This window comes from Cherax quadricarinatus, chromosome 6 (assembly GCF_038502225.1).
Source record: "Cherax quadricarinatus isolate ZL_2023a chromosome 6, ASM3850222v1, whole genome shotgun sequence".
Taxonomy (NCBI): domain Eukaryota; kingdom Metazoa; phylum Arthropoda; class Malacostraca; order Decapoda; family Parastacidae; genus Cherax; species Cherax quadricarinatus.
In genome coordinates this window covers 7,806,143-7,827,467 of record NC_091297.1, presented here as the reverse complement: position 1 = coordinate 7,827,467, position 21,325 = coordinate 7,806,143, and the positions used below count along the sequence as shown (strand labels likewise).

Genomic DNA, 21,325 nt, shown 5'->3' with positions numbered 1-21,325 from the left:
TATTTATATACATAATTGAACACTATAGTATATGTTGCATGTATGTAACTCTGTAATTAATTTCTATAAAATGTATTTTTTGTGAATATTTTTGGGTTTCTGGAACGGATTAATTGTATTCCATTATTTCTTATGGGAAATATTGCTTCAATTTTCAGACTTTGTGAATTTAGCACTAGCTCCTGAAACGGATTAAGTTTGATATTTGAGGTTCCACTGTACTTCTTTGCACTCCTTACAGCTCTTTCTAACTCTACCTCTGTTATCCTCTCCACCCCTGGCTACTCTCTGCTTCAGCAACACCCCCTGTCCTGCAGTGCTGTATGACCCTAGTGGGTCATACAGCACTGCACTTGGTTTTGATTATAATCATAATACTGATACTCAGATTTAGATCGATACTGATACCATAAAAATTAGCTGATACTCACCAATACAGATACCGATACTTTGATAATGATAATGCTTTATTTCCATAAGCATACAAAGAATGTCGATACATGAGTAGAAACATGAGTAAAATAGTAGGCACAAAGAAAGCCACTAATTATGCAATACATTTCATGCAACTAATCATAAGGCTTACAAACTGCTTAAGAACTTGACAATAGCATTATGCAGGACTATTTGTGTAGTTAAAATACACTCATACACTCAATAAGAAAGGTAGCTAATGACAAAGTGGTCAATTATAAAACATTTACATATTATTTAAACTGGTTCATTGATCTTCAGGTTTATGGTGTAAGTGAACTGACACCATAAGTGAGTGAAATTACAGCAAGTTAGTTAAATTACAATACAAATCTAATGGGACAATATATGTTACCAATTCTATATGAGAACTGAAGGAAGGCTGGAATAAGAATATGAACGTAAGTCAATGAGAACAGGTATTGTTTGACTAGCTAATTGGTGTCTGGACTACATTAAGAAGATGGAATGCTTTTTAACAATAGCTTTGAAGCGACTGGCTAGTAGGGGACATTTAGAGACTTCAGGCTAGGAGTTCCAGATTTTTGGGCCTTTTATGCACATTGAGCTTTTACACTGGTTGAGTCGGACTCAAAGGATATTGAAGAAGTTTTTGTTTCTTCTGTTATGTCTGGGTTCTGTTGCAGCTATCAAGGAAGAGTATCAGAGGAGGGTTTATGATGGAATAGACTGTCATATATATATATATATATATATGTCACCCTGCCTCGGTGGGAGACGGCCGACTTGTTGAAAAAAAAAAAAAAAAAATATATATATATATAAACACTGATCTCTGGCTGAAGGAGACTCGAACCTACGAACCTTAGGACAAGGTACGCAGTGCTTTACCAATCTACCCACACTGGACAATACCTTGGCGTGTAGCATGCGTTACACGTTTGATCCAAGGCAGCCAGCTTTCAGGGAGAAGGCTTACAGCTTTTCATCTCATCCCCTGCATGCATCAGCCTTACTAGAGATTTGAACAATGCAAGGAATTCGTGAGAGCATACGAAATATACACAAACACTGATCTCTGGCTGAAGGAGACTCGAACCTACGAACCTTAGGACAAGGTACGCAGTGCTTTACCAATCTACCCACACTGGACAATACCTTGGCGTGTAGCATGCGCTACACGTTTGATCCAAGGCAGCCAGCTTTCTGGGAGAAGGATTACAGCTTTTCATCTCATCCCCTGCATGCATCAGCCTTACTAGAGATTTGAACAATGCAAGGAATTCGCGAGAGCATGCGAAATATACACAAACACTGATCTCTGGCTGATGGAGACCCGAACCTACGAACCTTAGGACAAAGTATGCAGTGCTTTACCAATCTACCCACACTGGACAATACCTTGGCGTGTAGCATGCGCTACATGTTTCATCCAAGGCAGCCAGCTTTCAGGGAGAAGGCTTACAGCTTTTCATCGCATCCCCTGCATGAATCAGCCTTACTAGAGATTTGAACAATGCAAGGAATTCGCGAGAGCATGCGAAATATACACAAACACTGATCTCTGGCTGAAGGAGACTCGAACCTACGAACCTTAGGACAAGGTACGCAGTGCTTTACCAATCTACCCTACTGCGTACCTTGTCCTAAGGTTCGAGTCAGTGTTTGTGTATATTTCGCATGCTCTCGCGAATTCCTTGCATTGTTCAAATCTCTAGTAAGGCTGATGCATGCAGGGGATGAGATGAAAAGCTGTAAGCCTTCTCCCTGAAAGCTGGCTGCCTTGGATCAAACGTGTAGCGCATGCTACACGCCAAGGTATTGTCCAGTGTGGGTAGATTGGTAAAGCACTGCGTACCTTGTCCTAAGGTTCGTAGGTTCGAGTCTCCTTCAGCCAGAGATCAGTGTTTGTGTATATTTCGCATGCTCTCGCGAATTCCTTGCATTGTTCAAATCTCTAGTAAGGCTGATGCATGCAGGGGATGAGATGAAAAGCTGTAAGCCTTCTCCCTGAAAGCTGGCTGCCTTGGATCAAATGTGTAGCGCATGCTACACGCCAAGGTATTGTCCAGTGTGGGTAGATTGGTAAAGCACTGCGTACCTTGTCCTAAGGTTCGTAGGTTCGAGTCTCCTTCGGCCAGAGATCAGTGTTTGTGTATATTTCGCATGCTCTCGCGAATTCCTTGCATTGTTCAAATCTCTAGTAAGGCTGATGCATGCAGGGGATGAGATGAAAAGCTGTAAGCCTTCTCCCTGAAAGCTGGCTGCCTTGGATCAAACGTGTAGCGCATGCTACACGCCAAGGTATTGTCCAGTGTGGGTAGATTGGTAAAGCACTGCGTACCTTGTCCTAAGGTTCGTAGGTTCGAGTCTCCTTCAGCCAGAGATCAGTGTTTGTGTATATTTCGCATGCTCTCGCGAATTCCTTGCATATATATATATATATTTATATAAAATATATATATATATATATATATATATATATATATATATATATATATATATATATATATATATATATATATATATATTAAGCACAGTAGTATGAGTGCATACTCTGTATACTGAGCAAGTTTAAACTATTGAAGAATGGGGGACTGTGTTGTTTGGCACTGGATTAAGTAAAAATTCCTACAGCGGCTTTTTATTGAGTTATTATTGCTGTTAGGTGGAGACCCTTAAGATGCACTCTAATCTTAATATACATATCTTTAATATTCTAGGTAGTAGGTTGGTAGACAGCAACCGCCCAGGGAGGTACTACCTGCCAAGTGAGTGTAAAACGGAAGCCTGTAATTGTTTTACACGATGGTAGGATTACTGGTGTCTTTTCATTCTGTCTCATACACATGCAAGATTTCAGGTATGTCTTGCTACTTATACTTACACTTAGGTCACACTACACATACATGTACAAACGTATATATACACACCCCTCAGAGTTTTCTTCTATTTTCTTTCTAGTTCTTGTTCTTGTTTATTTCCTCTTACCTCCATGGGGAAGTGGAACAGAATTCTTCCTCTGTAAGTCATGCGTGTTGTAAAAGGCGACTAAAATGCTGGGAGCAAGGTGCTAGTAACCTCTTCTCCTGTATATATTACTAAATGTAAAAGGAGAAACTTTCGTTTTTTTCTTTTGGGCCACCCCGCCTCGGTGGGATACAGCCGGTGTGTTGAAAGAAAGAACTTTAATATATCTCCCTAACAAACACAGCTTATCAGATAGTCCAATTCTTGTTTTTTCAGGCTTGTGTTACATCAGAGTTTCCCATTTTCCCTATATGTTGGAACAACCATCACTTCATGGCAGCTCTCTAGCTACATCCCCTCCCACTGTACAGTATCTTATTTGTCATATCTAGGGCTTTCTTTTCATCAAATATTTTGATAGAAGTCAGAAAAAGAGGATAAAATGTTAATATTTTTTTCATAAACTTGGACTGACTGAGTACTTACCATGGATGAAGGGATGATGAGGGGGCCCTGGGTGTGGTGGACCAAGGTGAGGGCTCATAGCTGTTTGTCCAGGCTCCAGGTCTAGTGGGGGACCCGGCGTGCGGTAACCATCAGGCATCTCTATGATCATGTCATCATCTGTAAAGTAAAAATATCACTGTTAGTGAAACACTCACCACAGAATCATATTGTGATGTATTTACTTTAAAAAAAAAAAATTCTCAGTAGGTTACACTGTATACAGGACTGTATGTCTCAAGTAATGGACTCTTAAGTATTACTTATCAAGGTCCTTTCCTCATACAATATACAATATTGACAATAAAACCATACTTAATATAAGGTTTTGGTTTATTTCTAAACAATCCCAGAATCTCTGAGTGGGGCAGAAGTTAATTAGCTACATGGGTTTAACACTTGGTATGAATATAATAAGAATACTATATGAATGAGAATGAGAAAGAATGAATGAATGAACCACATAGTAATAATAACAATATTCTTTATTATACTAATAATAATACATGGAGTATACCTGTAAAGGGTTTTGAGGGTCAATGCCCCTGCAGCCTAGTCTGAGACCAGGCCTCGTGGTGGATCAGGGTCTGATCAACCAGGCTGTTACTGCTGGCCACATGTAAACCGACATACGAACCACAGTCACCTAAAGTCAGGTACTGATTTTAGGTGTCTGTCCAATGCCTTTAAAACAGCCAGGGTCTATTGGTACTCCTCCTTATGTATGCTGGGAGGTAGTTGAACAGTCTTGGGCCCCTGACACTTATTGTGTCGTACTTATAATACTAATAATTTATTTCTACAAGTAGATAATACAACTTATACAGACCTAGCCAACATCATTGACATATATAGAAAGCCCCATGTTATGCAGGCCATTTCGGGCAAATTAGGTTAAGGAAACGCCCCAATGTTTCCACCAGTACTGGGAATCAAACCACAGACCTCAATGTGTAAGCGAAGTACCCTACGGACTGAGCTACAGGCTCTAATATTTGCTGAAAAGTAACATGCAAACCACAAGTGCTAACAACTTGAGACTGCACCATTCATCGGGATGGCTTCCCCCCCCCCCCACCACCTCCCCGTTCAAGGAAAGAGGGTGCCCTCTTGATGGTGAATGGCTTTATTTAAGATACACATGTGGTAGTTAGAATATTATTAATGTTTTGCCAAATAGTTGCTTTAAACAACTGGTTGGTCAAGCATCTTAATAAATGTCCTAATTATCCAAGGAATTGGATACAAGACCCTTATGGGTTTGGTGCTTCCCTATGAAAATAATAATAGACACTTGCCCTGAATAAGAGATCTGTAATTAAAATAAGGCCCTCTACATGTAATGGAATCTCTAGTAACAGTCCTCCCAAACCTGATTACAATAATGAGACGAGATGTGGTCAGCTGCCTGGTAGCCATCAACCATCCAGGGATATTCTACCATCCTTTCCAAGGAAATTTAAGTGCAAAAACCTGTTTGTTTGCACTCTAATGGGACTGCAGATTTTTTTGTCTCATGAACACGTTAGTTGAGAGTTAAATCTTAAAACGTCTACTTATATTCACTACACATACATTTACTGTCCTTTATGTACTTAATAGGTTAATCCTGTAATATTCCCTTTTTACCTTAAGAGGCCTGGATGACACCAGGCCACTGACAAGATAATCCCCAGAACTACTAACAGTTAAGTCGATGAATTAGACACATATGCAACACTTGGGTATCTTTATTGAGGAAATGTTTCGCCACAGTCGTTTCACTTCCACCTTTGGATTTGTTAAATGTGATACCACCTACGACTGCTTCACCTCACCTGCCTACTGTATATACTGTAGATAGGTGAGGTGAAGCAGTCGTAGGTGGTATCACATTTAACAAATCCAATAAGCTTGTCCCAAAGGCTGCCACTCACAATAATCTTGTCCCAAAGGCTGCCACTCACAATAATCTTGTCCCACAAGCTGCCACTCACAATAATCTTGTCCCACAGGCTGCCACTCACAATAATCTTGTCCCACAGGCTGCCACTCACAATAATCTTGTCCCACAGGCTGCCACTCACAATAATCTTGTCCCAAAGGCTGCCACTCACAATAATCTTGTCCCACAAGCTGCCACTCACAATAATCTTGTCCCACAGGCTGCCACTCACAATAATCTTGTCCCACAGGCTGCCACTCACAATAATCTTGTCCCACAAGCTGCCACTCACAATAATCTTGTCCCACAGGCTGCCACTCACAATAATCTTGTCCCACAGGCTGCCACTCACAATAATCTTGTCCCACAGGCTGCCACTCACAATAATCTTGTCCCACAGGCTGCCACTCACAATAATATTGTCCCACAGGCTGCCACTCACAATAATCTTATCCTACAGGCTGCCACGCACAATACTCTTGTCCCACAGGCTGCCACTCACAATAATCTTGTCCCACAGACTGCCACTCACAATAATCTTGTCCCACAGACTGCCACTCACAATAATCTTGTCCCACAGGCTGCCACTCACAATAATCTTGTCCCACAAGCTGCCACTCACAATAATCTTGTCCCACAAGCTGCCACTCACAATAATCTTGTCCCACAGGCTGCCCCTCACAATAATCTTGTCCCACAGGCTGCCACTCACAATAATCTTGTCCCACATACTGCCACACACAATAATCTTGTCCCACAGGCTGCCACTCACAATAATCTTGTCCCACAAGCTGCCACTCACAATAATCTTGTCCCACAGGCTGCCCCTCACAATAATCTTGTCCCACAGGCTGGCACGCACAATAGTCGGCTAACACCCGGGTACCTACTTAATGCTAAGTGAACTGGGGCAGCAGAGGTAAGGGGACACTGCCCAATGTTTCACCTATGACGGGTATCTATCCTGGACTCTCAATGTGAGCTGAAGACGCTACCAAGCAACCCACGAACACATACTGGACCCAGTCTTGAGTCATTATGTACCTTTGATCTTCTAGACTGCCTCCCACACCGTCGGTACGACAGCCATAATAAAACTCTCAAACAACAATCAAACAATGTTTATCATTGATCTTCGGGAAACTTTGTTGCTGTAATAAAGACAATGATATTTTTCTATTTTAATCAGGGAAGGAAAGCTATAAACCTGTATGGGTTACGCAGCACCTGTGGAATGGGAAGCATTCAGGTTTGCTCCAAGGGAGGATAAATTCAATTCCCTGGATCAAGAGCCAGTTTTATGTACTGGGGAGGACTTGATCCAAGGAATTGGAGGTACCTTCCTTTTCCTGCCATTAAACCTCTTAACTTAATTACCCAGCAGCTGCATCAAATATGGATTTAATACTTCCCTAATAATGATAATAATAATTATGCATCCAGTTTTCTCCATCTCCAATAACCACAAATGGGACAAGCCTAGTAATGTGCTCTTGATCTAACAAACTGGAGCTAAACTCTCTTTGATCACACCTGATTACCTCCCAATCTCCAGGCATTGTACTCTGAGAGGAGGGAAACGGAGAGGGGGTCGAGTCTCAGCTCCTGGTCCAGCCTCTTCAATTACCATGCAACCCCTACGTGTTTACTGCGTCCCCATGAATATGATAATACAAGCAGGTAACCATAAATCAGTAATTCCAACTAATTACAGGAGTCAAAATTAGGTAATTGTGGAGCTGAAGTGAGACTAACGATAAAAACAACGACTTGAAATTCTCAACACAGACACAAGTATCAAATAAATGTATTAAATTACAGAAATTGTGCAACGGAAAACAAAGAAACCGTGACGGTTACAAATAACAAAAGTTCTCTAATTTACGTTATCGCCAGTGGCAGGATGGTGTGTGGCAGGATGGTGTGTGGCAGGATGGTGTGTGGCAGGATGGTGTGGCAGGATGGTGTGTGGCAGGATGGTGTGTGGCAGGATGGTGTGGCAGGATGGTGTGTGGCAGGATGGTGTGTGGCAGGATGGTGTGGCAGGATGGTGTGTGGCAGGATGGTGTGTGGCAGGATGGTGTGTGGCAGGATGGTGTGGCAGGATGGTGTGTGGCAGGATGGTGTGTGGCAGGATGGTGTGTGGCAGGATGGTGTGTGGCAGGATGGTGTGTGGCAGGATGGTGTGTGGCAGGATGGTGTGTGGCAGGATGGTGTGTGGCAGGTGGTGTGTGTCAGGATGATGTGTGGCAGGATGGTGTGTGGCAGGATGGTGAGTGGCAGGATGGTGAGTGGCAGGTGGTGTGTGGCAGGATGGTGTGTGGCAGGTGGTGTGTGGCAGGTGGTGTGTGGCAGGATGGTGTGGCAGGATGGTGTGTGGCAGGATGGTGTGTGGCAGGATGGTGTGTGGCAGGTGGTGTGGCAGGATGGTGTGTGGCAGGATGGTGTGTGGCAGGTGGTGTAGGATGGTGTGTGGCAGGATGGTGTGTGGCAGGATTGTGTGTGGCAGGATGGTGTGTGGCAGGTGGTGTGTGGCAGGATGGTGTGTGGCAGGATGGTGTGTGGCAGGATGGTGTGTGGCAGGATGGTGTGTGGCAGGATGGTGTGTGGCAGGTGGTGTGTGGCAGGATGGTGTGGCAGGATAGTGTGTCTCAGGTGGTGTGTGGCAGGATGGTGTGTGGCAGGATGGTGTGTGGCAGGATGGTGTGTGGCAGGATGGTGTGTGGCAGGATGGTGTGTGGCAGGTGGTGTGTGTCAGGATGATGTGTGGCAGGATGGTGTGGCAGGATGGTGAGTGGCAGGTGGTGTGTGGCAGGATGGTGTGTGGCAGGTGGTGTGTGGCAGGTGGTGTGTGGCAGGATGGTGTGGCAGGATGGTGTGTGGCAGGATGGTGTGTGGCAGGATGGTGTGTGGCAGGATGGTGTGTGGCAGGTGGTGTGGCAGGATGGTGTGGCAGGATGGTGTGTGGCAGGATGGTGTGTGGCAGGTGGTGTGTGGCAGGATGGTGTGTGGCAGGATGGTGTGTGGCAGGATGGTGTGTGGCAGGATGGTGTGCGGCAGGTGGTGTGTGGCAGGATGGTGTGTGGCAGGATGGTGTGTGGCAGGATGGTGTGTGGCAGGATGGTGTGTGGCAGGTGGTGTGTGGAAGGATGGTGTGGCAGGATAGTGTGTCTCAGGTGGTGTGTGGCAGGATGGTGTGTGGCAGGATGGTGTGTGGCAGGATGGTGTGTGGCAGGATGGTGTGTGGCAGGATGGTGTGTGGCAGGTGGTGTGTGGCAGGATGGTGTGTGGCAGGATGGTGTGTGGCAGGATGGTGTGTGGCAGGATGGTGTTTACATGGAGTTTACCTGGAGAGAATTCCGGGGGTCAACGCCCCCGCGGCCCGGTCTGTGACCAGGCCTCCTGGTGGATCAGAGCCTGATCAACCAGGCTGTTACTACTGGCTGCACGCAATCCAAGGTACAAGCCACAGCCCGGCTGGTCAGGTACCGACTTTAGGTGCTTGTCCAGTGCCAGCTTGAAGACAGCCAGGGGTTTATTGGTAATCCCCCTACGTATGCTGGGAGGCAGTTGAACAGTCTCGGGCCTCTGACACTAATTGTATTGTTTCTTAACGTGCTAGTGACACCCTTGCTTTTCATTGGGGGGATGTTGCATCGTCTGCCAAGTCTTTTGCTTTCGTTGTGAGTGATTTTCGTGTGCAAGTTCGGTACTAGTCCACTAGGATTTTCCAGGTGTATATAATCATGTATCTCTCCCGCCTGCGTTCCAGGGAATACAGGTTCAGGAGCCTCAAGCGCTCCCAGTAATTGAGGTGTTTTATCTCCGTTATGCGCGCCGTGAAGGTTCTCAGTACATTTTCTAGGTCAGCAGTTTCACCTGCCCTGAAATGCGCTGTTAGTGTGCAGCAATATTCCAGCCTAGATAGAACAAGCGAACTGGTGTGTGGCAGGATGGTGTGTGGCAGGATGGTGTGTGGCAGGTGGTGTGGCAGGATGGTGTGTGGCAGGATGGTGTGTTGCAGGATGGTGTGTGGCAGGATGGTGTGTGGCAGGTGGTGTGTGGCAGGATGGTGTGTGGCAGGATGGTGACAGGATGGTGTGTGGCAGGATGGTGTGTGGCAGGTGGTGTGGCAGGATGGTGTGGCAGGTTGGTGTGGCAGGATGGTGTGTGGCAGGATGGTGTGTGGCAGGATGGTGTGTGGCAGGATGGTGTGTGGCAGGATGGTGTGTGGCAGGATGGTGTGTGGCAGGATGGTGTGTGGCAGGTGGTGTGTGGCAGGATGGTGTGTGGCAGGATGGTGTGTGGCAGGATGGTGTGTGGCAGGTGGTGTGTGTCAGGATGATGTGTGGCAGGATGGTGTGTGGCAGGATGGTGAGTGGCAGGATGGTGAGTGGCAGGTGGTGTGTGGCAGGATGGTGTGTGGCAGGATGGTGTGTGGTAGGATGGTGTGTGGCAGGATGGTGTGTGGCAGGATGGTGTGTGGCAGGATGGTGTGTGGCAGGTTGTGTGTGGCAGGATGGTGTGTGGCAGGATGGTGTGTGGCAGGATGGTGTGTGGCAGGATGGTGTGTGGCAGGATGGTGTGTGGCAGGATGGTGTGTGGCAGGATGGTGTGTGGCAGGATGGTGTGTGGCAGGATGGTGTGGCAGAATGGTGTGTGGCAGGATGGTGTGTGGCAGGATGGTGTGTGGCAGGATGGTGTGTGGCAGGATGGTGTGGCAGGATGGTGTGTGGCAGGATGGTGTGTGGCAGGATAGTGTGTGGCAGGATGGTGTGTGGCAGGATGGTGTGTGGCAGGATGGTGTGTGGCAGGATGGTGTGTGGCAGGATGGTGTGTGGCAGGATGGTGTGTGGCAGGATGGTGTGGCAGGATGGTGTGTGGCAGGATGGTGTGTGGCAGGATAGTGTGTGGCAGGATGGTGTGGCAGAATGGTGTGTGGCAGGATGGTGTGTGGCAGGATGGTGTGGCAGGATGGTGTGTGGCAGGATAGTCGCTCTGAGTGGTGCTTCCCCGTAAACTTGAGATTCAAAACAAAATCGAAAAATCACATTTGTTCATGTGAGGGTTGATGAGGCTGCTCTACACCGCCAGGTTATTTTTGTAATGCGACTGGAATAAACGCATCGAAAATTGAATACCAAGAACTATGAAGACCTTCCCAAGCGCTACTTAATTTTGGATGAACTTTAACACTTTCAATAGCATTCCCTCCCCCCACGCAAAAAAAATGTAAAGAGTAACTTTTTAAAAGAGCTTATAAGTGTGGAGAAAGACGGGAGCCTAGTGGAGTCAGTTGAGTGGTGTGTCTGCTTTAAGGCTTTCATTAATTCATAGCTTTAGAGTGAGATTAACTGGCTCAGGAAGCTGACGCTAGAAATAACACAAGTTCATAACGGGGCTTTTCGTTGCTTGTTGTATAATGGAATATTACAAGCTAAGCTTTCTGCTAATTTGATCAGTGGTGGACCTGTGCTGAATTGTATCTCGGCTCTGGTCGCTGGAAGTAACTTTATTTAGGCACAGGTACACATAAGTACAATTATCCTACACGTGTAAATTACACAGGATAACCCCCCTCCCCACTCAAAATAAGTCAGACAAAGTAACTTATTCTCTCGTATAAAATTTAGCACTAAGATCTTTGATTTATAAGCTTGATTTAAAAAAAACTGATATGTGAACTTCGTAATTTTTGTTTGCATTGTGCATTATTTTATCTTGAGTTTCTCAGGCATAATTGGGCTATTGTGACTGGCTAAAGAAACAACTTTGAGATTAGTTAAACTCTGAAGGTTAAAAAAAAATACTTAATATAACCCGTAAAAAGCCAAACTGTGAAGACTTTTTTCATAATTTTTTTCTTTACACCTTCCCTCAGCGTGCGACCCACAACAGTCCACTAACCAGTGACTAGTTAATGGACCAAATCTATGATGCTTGTGGGTGTAGCACTTAGTTTTGATTGTAATAATAATGATCCAAGTCGGACCGAAACGTCGTGGTAAGCTGCTCGTATGTGCAGGTTATCTGTGTATTGTTCCAGTCACGGTATTGTGCCTTTTTGTTTATTCTTTATTAAAGGGCTTTTTCCAAGTATGAGATGTAATATCATCCAATTTTGTACAGCGTATCATGTGGAAATATAATGACTGACTTAATAATGTTGCGGACGACTTGCAGTGGGTGTGGCAAGCAACACTTGACTCCATACATCTTCGTAAATCATCCAGTCAAAGCTTCATTCCACTTCATGAAGTGTCCACTGGAATTTCGGTAAATGACGGAAGAATATTTATGCATATTTACGCTCTTTCAAATATTGCTTTGGATCCTGGACACGTCCTTCACACACACACACACACTTCGTCACATCAAACCATACCACGGGTGGGGTTAGAACCCGCGATCAGAGTCATAAGACCCCAGACCGACGCATTAGCCACTGGGCCAGTTGGCTACAATAAGAGTCATCCAACTAGGTATATTTTTACACCATAGGAAGGTTAGCATAGGTACCATTGTGACGACAAATGCAAGTTTTTACAGACGAATCTCCAGTTAGCGTGGAATCTCCTGCCACAAGGCATGACAAACAAAAGCGCTGGACTCGGCGAGTACAGTGGATTTTTACCACACAAGATCCGCTGACTGCAGTGTTTGTAGCCACCTTCACCTTACACTTGAAATCGTACTACATTCATGGGGGAAGGAAGTGCTAAACCCGTGGGAATTATGAAGAGCCTGGGAAATGAGAAAAAACAATGTAAATCGGATTCAAGGGAAGGGACGGTGCATCCAATTCCTTAAATCGAGTCCTTTACTAGCATCAAGGTGTCTGTCTCCCTTGAAGGTGTTGTAATGTTGCCAGCAACACTGACACACTTCAATATGTTGCCAGCAACATTGCAACACTTGAATGTGTTGCCAGCAACAATTAAATGTCTTGCCAGCAACACCTGAATGTGTTGCCAGCAACACTTGAATGTGTTGCCAGCAACACTTGAATGTGTTGCCAGCAACACTTGAATACACCTGAATGTGATGCCAGCAACACTCAAAACACTTGGATGTTGCCAGCAACACTGCCACACTTGGATGTGTTGATAGTAACATTGGAAATGTTGGTAGCACTACTGCAATATTTGGAGGTGTTGTTAGCCACGCTGAAAGTGTTGCTAGCAACACTGCAACACTTGAAGGTGGTGGCAGCAACACTGATGCAATGGCTGTATTAATGATTCTTAACCCATTCCCCCGGGCTCCTTGATGCAGGCCAGGAGCTTGTGATCAAAGAAATCAAACCCAATCTCTCATTTCCGGGATCGTACCCAATTGCTTCCACTTCCCCAGTTGCTGTATGACTCCCTACGGGTATGGAGCATTCCAGGAATGTAATAATAATAATGATGATGATAATAATAATAATAATAATAATAATAATAAGGCAGTCAGCCCCACCTCAGCTCAGCCTCACCTCTCAGTTCAACTCCACCTTAGCTCAGCCCCACCTCACAGCTCAGCCCCACCTCACAGCTCAGCCTCACCTCTCAGTTCAACTCCACCTTAGCTCAGCCCCACCTCACAGCTCAGCCCCACCTCACAGCTCAGCCTCACCTCTCAGTTCAACTCCACCTTAGCTCAGCCCCACCTCACAGCTCAGCCCCACCTCAGCTCAGCCCCACCTCACAGCTCAGCCCCACCTCACAGCTCAACCCCACCTCAGAGCTCAGCCCCACCTCACAGCTCAGCTCCACCTCAGCTCAGTCCAACCTCACAGCTCAGTGTGACGGTACAGTGGTCCACCAGACGTGTGAGGGTACAGTGGTCCATCAGACGTATGAGGGTACAGTGGTTCACCAGACGTGTGAGGGTACAGTGGTCCACCAGACGTGTAAGGATACGGTACAGTGGCCCACCAGACGTGTAAGGATACGGTACAGTGGTCCACCAGACGTGTAAGGATACGGTACAGTGCTCCACCAGACGTATAAGGATACGGTACAGTGGTCCACCAGACGTGTAAGGATACGGTACAGTGGTCCACCAGACGTGTAAGGGTACAGTACAGTGGTCCACCAGACGTGTAAGGATACGGTACAGTGGTCCACCAGACGTGTAAGGATACGGTACAGTGGTCCACCTGAACCGTCACTGCAACACATTAATCAACATTAACACCCAGTGACCCCAGCCATAATTTGCTCAAGCCGTTAGTAGACTACTCTTGTGCACCCCTTCCCCGTGCACCAGTCTCGTGCACCCTTCCCCGTGCACCAGTCTCGTGCACCCCTTCCCCGTGCACCAGTCTCGTGCACCCTTCCCCGTGCACCAGTCTCGCGCACCCCTTCCCCGTGCACCAGTCTCGTGCACCCTTCCCCGTGCACCAGTCTCGTGCACCCCTTCCTCGTGCACCAGTCTCGTGCACCCTTCCCCGTGCACCAGTCTCGTGCACCCTTCCCCGTGCACCAGTCTCGTGCACCCTTCCCCGTGCACCAGTCTCGCGCACCCCTTCCCCGTGCACCAGTCTCGTGCACCCTTCCGTGCACCAGTCTCGTGCACCCCTTCCTCGTGCACCCTTCCCAGTGCACCAGTCTCGTGCACCCCTTCCTCGTGCACCAGTCTCGTGCACCCTTCCCCGTGCACCAGTCTCGTGCACCCTTCCCCGTGCACCAGTCTCGTGCATCCTTCCCCGTGCACCAGTCTCGTGCACCCTTCCCCGTGCACCAGTCTCGTGCACCCTTCCCCGTGCACCTCTTCCCCGTGCACCAGTCTCGTGCACCCTTCCCCGTGCACCAGTCTCGTGCACCCTTCCCCGTGCACCAGTCTCGTGCACTCTTCCCCGTGCACCAGTCTCGTGCACCCTTCCCCGTGCACCAGTCTCGTGCACCCTTCCCCGTGCACCAGTCTCGTGCACCCTTCCCCGTGCACCAGTCTCGTGCACCCCTTCCTCGTGCACCAGTCTCGTGCACCCCTTCCCCGTGCACCAGTCTCGTGCACCCTTCCCCGTGCACCAGTCTCGTGCACCCTTCCCCGTGCACCAGTCTCGTGCACCCTTCCCCGTGCACCAGTCTCGTGCACCCTTCCCCGTGCACCAGTCTCGTGCACCCTTCCCCGTGCACCAGTCTCGTGCACACTTCCCCGTGCACCAGTCTCGTGCACTCTTCCCCGTGCACCCTTCCCCGTGCACCAGTCTCGTGCACCCTTCCCCGTGCACCTTTCCCCGTGCACCAGTCTCGTGCACCCTTCCCCGTGCACCAGTCTCGTGCACCCTTCCCCGTGCACAAGTCTCGTGCACCCTTCCCCGTGCACCAGTCTCGTGCACCCTTCCCCTTGCACCTTTTCCCCGTGCACCAGTCTCGTGCACCCTTCCCCGTGTACCAGTCTCGTGCACCCTTCCCCGTGCACCAGTCTCGTGCACCCTACCCCGTGCACCAGTCTTGTGCACTCTTCCCCGTGCACCAGTCTCGTGCGCTCTTCCCCGTGCACCAGTCTCGTGCACCCTTCCCCGTGCACCAGTCTCGTGCGCCCTTCCCCGTGCACCAGCCTCGTGCACCCTTCCCCGTGCACCTTTCCCCGTGCACCTTTCCCCGTGCACCAGTCTCGTGCACCCTTCCCCGTGCACCAGTCTCGTGCACCCTTCCCCGTGCACAAGTCTCGTGCACCCTTCCCCGTGCACCAGTCTCGTGCACCCTTCCCCTTGCACCTTTTCCCCGTGCACCAGTCTCGTGCACCCTTCCCCGTGTACCAGTCTCGTGCACCCTTCCCCGTGCACCAGTCTCGTGCACCCTACCCCGTGCACCAGTCTTGTGCAATCTTCCCCGTGCACCAGTCTCGTGCGCTCTTCCCCGTGCACCAGTCTCGTGCACCCTTCCCCGTGCACCAGTCTCGTGCGCCCTTCCCCGTGCACCAGCCTCGTGCACCCTTCCCCGTGCACCTTTCCCCGTGCACCTTTCCCCGTGCACCAGTCTCGTGCACCCTTCCCCGTGCAGCAGTCTCGTGCACCCTTCCCCGTGCACCAGTCTCGTGCACCCTTCCCCGTGCACCAGTCTCGTGCACCCTTCCCCGTGCACCCTTCCCCGTGCACCAGTCTCGTGCACCCTTCCCCGTGCACCAGTCTCGTGCACCCTTCCCCGTGCACCAGTCTCGTGTGTGATGAATGGTTTGAAGATTGAGACACTTATGCAGCATATGGGAATCTTTATTCAGGAAACGTTTCGCCACACAGTGGCTTCATCAGTCCAATACAAAGAGGAAGGCGTAAGGAGAGGAGGAGTATGAGGTAATCAGTCCCTCAGCCTGGAGTCGATGTGTTCAGTCCATCAATCTTGTAGAATGTACAGCATAGGGCCGTAGACGTGGCTTATATACTGTAGTGAGGTGACTTGAAGCAGACGGAGGCGGGATCATAGTGGTATCATCCACTAGTCGAAGTAGGTCTTTGTCCAAAGGTTGAACAAGCGTTGAAGAATTCTTTGTAAGAAGATCCCATGATGTTGCAGTGTCTGACAGTTGTGATGAATGGTTTGAAAAACCGACAAGTTGAAGATTGAGACACTTATGCAGCATATGGGAATCTTTATTCAGGAAACGTTTCGCCACACAGTGGCTTCATCAGTCCAATACAAAGAGGAAGGCGTAAGGAGAGTGCACCAGTCTCGTGCACTCTTCCCCGTGCACCAGTCTCGTGCACTCTTCCCCATGCACCAGTCTCGTGCGCCCCTTTCCCCGTGCACCAGTCTCGTGAACTCTTCCCCGTGCACCAGTCTCCTGCACTCTTCCCTGTGCACCAGTCGTGCACTCTTCCCGTGCACCAGTCTCGTGCACTCTTCCCGTGCACCAGTCTCGTGCACTCTTCCCGTGCACCAGTCTCGTGCACTCTTCCCCGTGCACCAGTCTCGTGCACTCCCCCGTGCACCAGTCTCGTGCACCCCCTTCCCCGTGCACCAGTCTTGTGCACTCTTCCCCGTGCACCAGTCTCCTGCACTCTTCCCGTGCACCAGTCTCGTGCACTCTTCCCGTGCACCAGTCTCGTGCACTCTTCCCCGTGCACCAGTCTCGTGCACTCCCCCGTGCACCCTGGTAATCATCACTACTCTCACATTAGCCCTTCACTGTTGCTCAACCTGTTCTGTTAACGTGTGTTAGTTACCATTTTGTCCTAGGCACATGTCGATTAGACACTAGGCCTGTTGTATATGAGTACGTGTGTGTGTGTGTGTGTGTGTGTGTGTGTGTGTGTGTGTGTGTGTGTGTACTCACCTATTTGTACTCACCTATTTGTGGTTGCAGGGGTCGAGTCACAGCTCCTGGCCCCGTCTCTTCGCTGATTGCTACTAGGTCCTCTCTCCCTGCTCCATGAGCTCTATCATACCTCGCCTTAAAACTATGTATGGTTCTCGCCTCCACTACGTCACTTTCTAGGCTATTCCACGGCCTGACTACTCTATGACTGAAGAAATACTTCCTAACATCCCTTTGATTCATCTGAGTCTTCAACTTCCAATTGTGACCTCTTGTGTCTGTGTCCCTTCTCTGGAACATCCCGTCTTTGTCCACCTTGTCAATTCCGCGCAGTATTTTATATGTCGTTATCATGTCTCCCCTGACCCTCCTGTGTGTGTGTGTGTGTGTGTGTGTGTGTGTGTGTGTGTGTGTGTGTGTGTGTGTGTGTGTGTGTGTGTGTGTGCGTGTGTGTGTGTGTGCACATTCCAGTGTGGGCATTGGTGGGTTTGCAAGGGAAGGTTCGTCAGAGTTGACAATAAAATTTGGTGGCTTCACTAGTATGGAAAGATGAGGAAGAGAGAAGTGGAGGACGAGGATGACATCGACAATGACGAGAAAGAGGTGTAAGAGACAAGGGACACGGACAGTTAGAGAGAACCAAGACTGACGGCGGCGTGCAGTAGGCTTACTGAGCCATGCTAGGCACCTCTTACCCGCACTCACTCATTCCCACTCAAGGGTGTAACACAATGCTTAAAACTATGTAAAGTTACCACTACACTGGCACTGCTTGGTACATTGTTCCACTCATCCACAACACTACACTGGCACTGCTTGGTACATTGTTCCACTCATCCACAACACTACACTGGCACTGCTTGGTACATTGTTCCACTCATCCATAACACTACACTGGCACTGCTTGGTACATTGTTCCACTCATCCACAACACTACACTGGCACTGTTTGGTACATTGTTCCACTCATCCACAACACTACACTGGCACTGCTTGGTACATTGTTCCACTCATCCATAACACTACATTGACACTCCTTGGTACATTGTTCCACTCATCCACAACACTACACTAACACTGCTCGGTACATTGTTCCACTCATCCATAACACTACATTGACACTCCTTGGTACATTGTTCCACTCATCCACAACACTACACTAACACTCCTTGGTACATTGTTCCACTCATCCACAACACTACACTAACACTGCTTGGTACATTGTTCCACTCATCCATAACACTACATTGACACTCCTTGGTACATTGTTCCACTCATCCACAACACTACACTAACACTGCTTGGTACATTGTTCCACTCATCCACAACACTACACTAACACTCCTTGGTACATTGTTCCACTCATCCACAACACTACACTAACACTCCTTGGTACATTGTTCCACTCATCCACAACACTACACTAACACTCCTTGGTACATTGTTCCACTCATCCACAACACTACACTAACACTGGTACATTGTTCCATTCATCCACAACACTACACTAACACTGTTTGGTACATTGTTCCATTCATCCACAACACTACACTAACACTCCTTGGTACATTGTTCCACTCATCCACAACACTACACTAACACTGCTTGGTACATTGTTCCACTCATCCACAACACTACACTAACACTGGTACATTGTTCCACTCATCCACAACACTACATTAACACTCCTTGGTACATTGTTCCACTCATCCACAACACTACACTAACACTGCTTGGTACATTGTTCCACTCATCCACAACACTACACTAACACTGTTTGGTACATTGTTCCACTCATCCACAACACTACACTAACACTGTTTGGTACATTGTTCCACTCATCCACAACACTACACTAACACTGTTTGGTACATTGTTCCACTCATCCACAACACTACACTAACACTGTTTGGTACATTGTTCCACTCATCCACAACACTACACTAACACTGTTTGGTACATTGTTCCATTCATCCACAACACTACACTAACACTGCTTGGTACATTGTTCCACTCATCCACAACACTACACTAACACTGTTTGGTACATTGTTCCATTCATCCACAACACTACACTAACACTCCTTGGTACATTGTTCCACTCATCCACAACACTACACTAACACTGCTTGGTACATTGTTCCACTCATCCACAACACTACACTAACACTGTTTGGTACATTGTTCCACTCATCCACAACACTACACTAACACTGTTTGGTACATTGTTCCACTCATCCACAACACTACACTAACACTGTTTGGTACATTGTTCCACTCATCCACAACACTACACTAACACTGTTTGGTACATTGTTCCATTCATCCACAACACTACACTAACACTGCTTGGTACATTGTTCCACTCATCCACAACACTACACTAACACTGGTACATTGTTCCATTCATCCACAACACTACACTAACACTGTTTGGTACATTGTTCCATTCATCCACAACACTACACTAACACTCCTTGGTACATTGTTCCACTCATCCACAACACTACACTAACACTGGTACATTGTTCCATTCATCCACAACACTACACTAACACTCCTTGGTACATTGTTCCACTCATCCACAACACTACACTAACACTCCTTGGTACATTGTTCCACTCATCCACAACACTACACTAACACTGGTACATTGTTCCATTCATCCACAACACTACACTAACACTGCTTGGTACATTGTTCCACTCATCCACAACACTACACTAACACTCCTTGGTACATTGTTCCACTCATCCACAACACTACACTAACACTCCTTGGTACATTGTTCCACTCATCCACAACACTACACTAACACTGGTACATTGTTCCATTCATCCACAACACTACACTAACACTGGTACATTGTTCCACTCATCCACAACACTACACTAACACTGTTTGGTACATTGTTCCATTCATCCACAACACTACACTAACACTGCTTGGTACATTGTTCCACTCATCCACAACACTACACTAACACTGGTACATTGTTCCATTCATCCACAACACTACACTAACACTGGTACATTGTTCCACTCATCCACAACACTACACTAACACTGGTACATTGTTCCACTCATCCACAACACTACACTAACACTGGTACATTGTTCCACTCATCCACAACACTACACTAACACTGGTACATTGTTCCACTCATCCACAAAACTACACTAACACTGCTTGGTACATTGTTCCACTCATCCACAACACTACACTAACACTGCTTGGTACATTGTTCCACTCATCCACAACACTACACTAACACTGCTTGATACATTTATTTATTTATTTATTTATTAATTTGAATATGATACATAGAAGCACAAAGAAATACAGTGGTTAAGTGTAACATGACAAAGCCCCTTGTATGCAGAGCATTATGGGCAGCTTAAAATTAACTTAAGATTAACTAAGCAATGATATATTCAGTGGTAAACATTATTGTCAACAGATAACAATTAAGCACAAACGAGTATTACAAAGACAGGTCATATGGTCATTTACTGTGTTGCTGAACATTCAGTAGAATGGAGTATTCTGTTAGGTAATGTAATTAAAAATAACAAAGTTTGATTGAGTCACAGGTTAAACATTTATGAGATACAATTATTCAGTATTTATTTGGTTGTGGGTGAGTAAGTGATTTTTAAGAAGAGACTTGAATTTATAAACAGGTAGTGTTTCTTTTATATTCACAGGTAATGAATTCCAGATTTTTAGGCCTTTTATGTGCATTGAGTTTTTGCATAGCGTGAGATGGACACGAGGAACATCAAAGAGTGATCTGTGCCTTGTGTTATGGTCATGTGTTCTGTTGAGGTTGGTAAGGAGACGTTTGAGGGGAGGGTTTATATCAGAGTTAAGTGTTCTATGTATGTAGTAGGTACAATAATAAGTATGGATGTTTTGTATGGTTTAGAGTTTTGAATATTGGTGGAGTGTGCTGCCTGTAGTGGGAATTTATTCTGACTGCAGCCTTTTGTTGGGTAATTAATGGTCTGAGATGGTTTATTGTTGTTGAGCCCCATGCACAAATTCCATAGGTGAGATAGGGGTAAATAAGTGAGTGATATAGGGCCAGGACGGCTGACTGTGGAACATAGTACCGTATCTTCGATAGTATGCCTACGGTTTTGGAAATTTGTTGTACATGTGTTTGAAATTTGAGTTTATTATCAAGGTGGATTCCTAAGAATTTTCCCTCTGTGAGCTTTGTGATAGGTGATCCGTTTATCTTTAT

General features: G+C 47.0%; 1 protein-coding gene across 5 annotated transcripts in view; it reads right to left on the bottom strand.

Moving 5' to 3' along the window:
- Positions 1–21,325, bottom strand: part of Lim3 (Lim3 homeobox protein) — a 192,608-nt gene that overhangs the window by 7,547 nt on the left and 163,736 nt on the right. For all 5 annotated transcript variants that reach the window (XM_070080031.1, XM_070080027.1, XM_070080033.1 and 2 more), the window contains exon 6: positions 3,892–4,029. In XM_070080031.1, the coding sequence (XP_069936132.1) occupies positions 3,892–4,029 (138 nt within the window). The remainder of the gene's footprint in view (positions 1–3,891; positions 4,030–21,325) is intronic.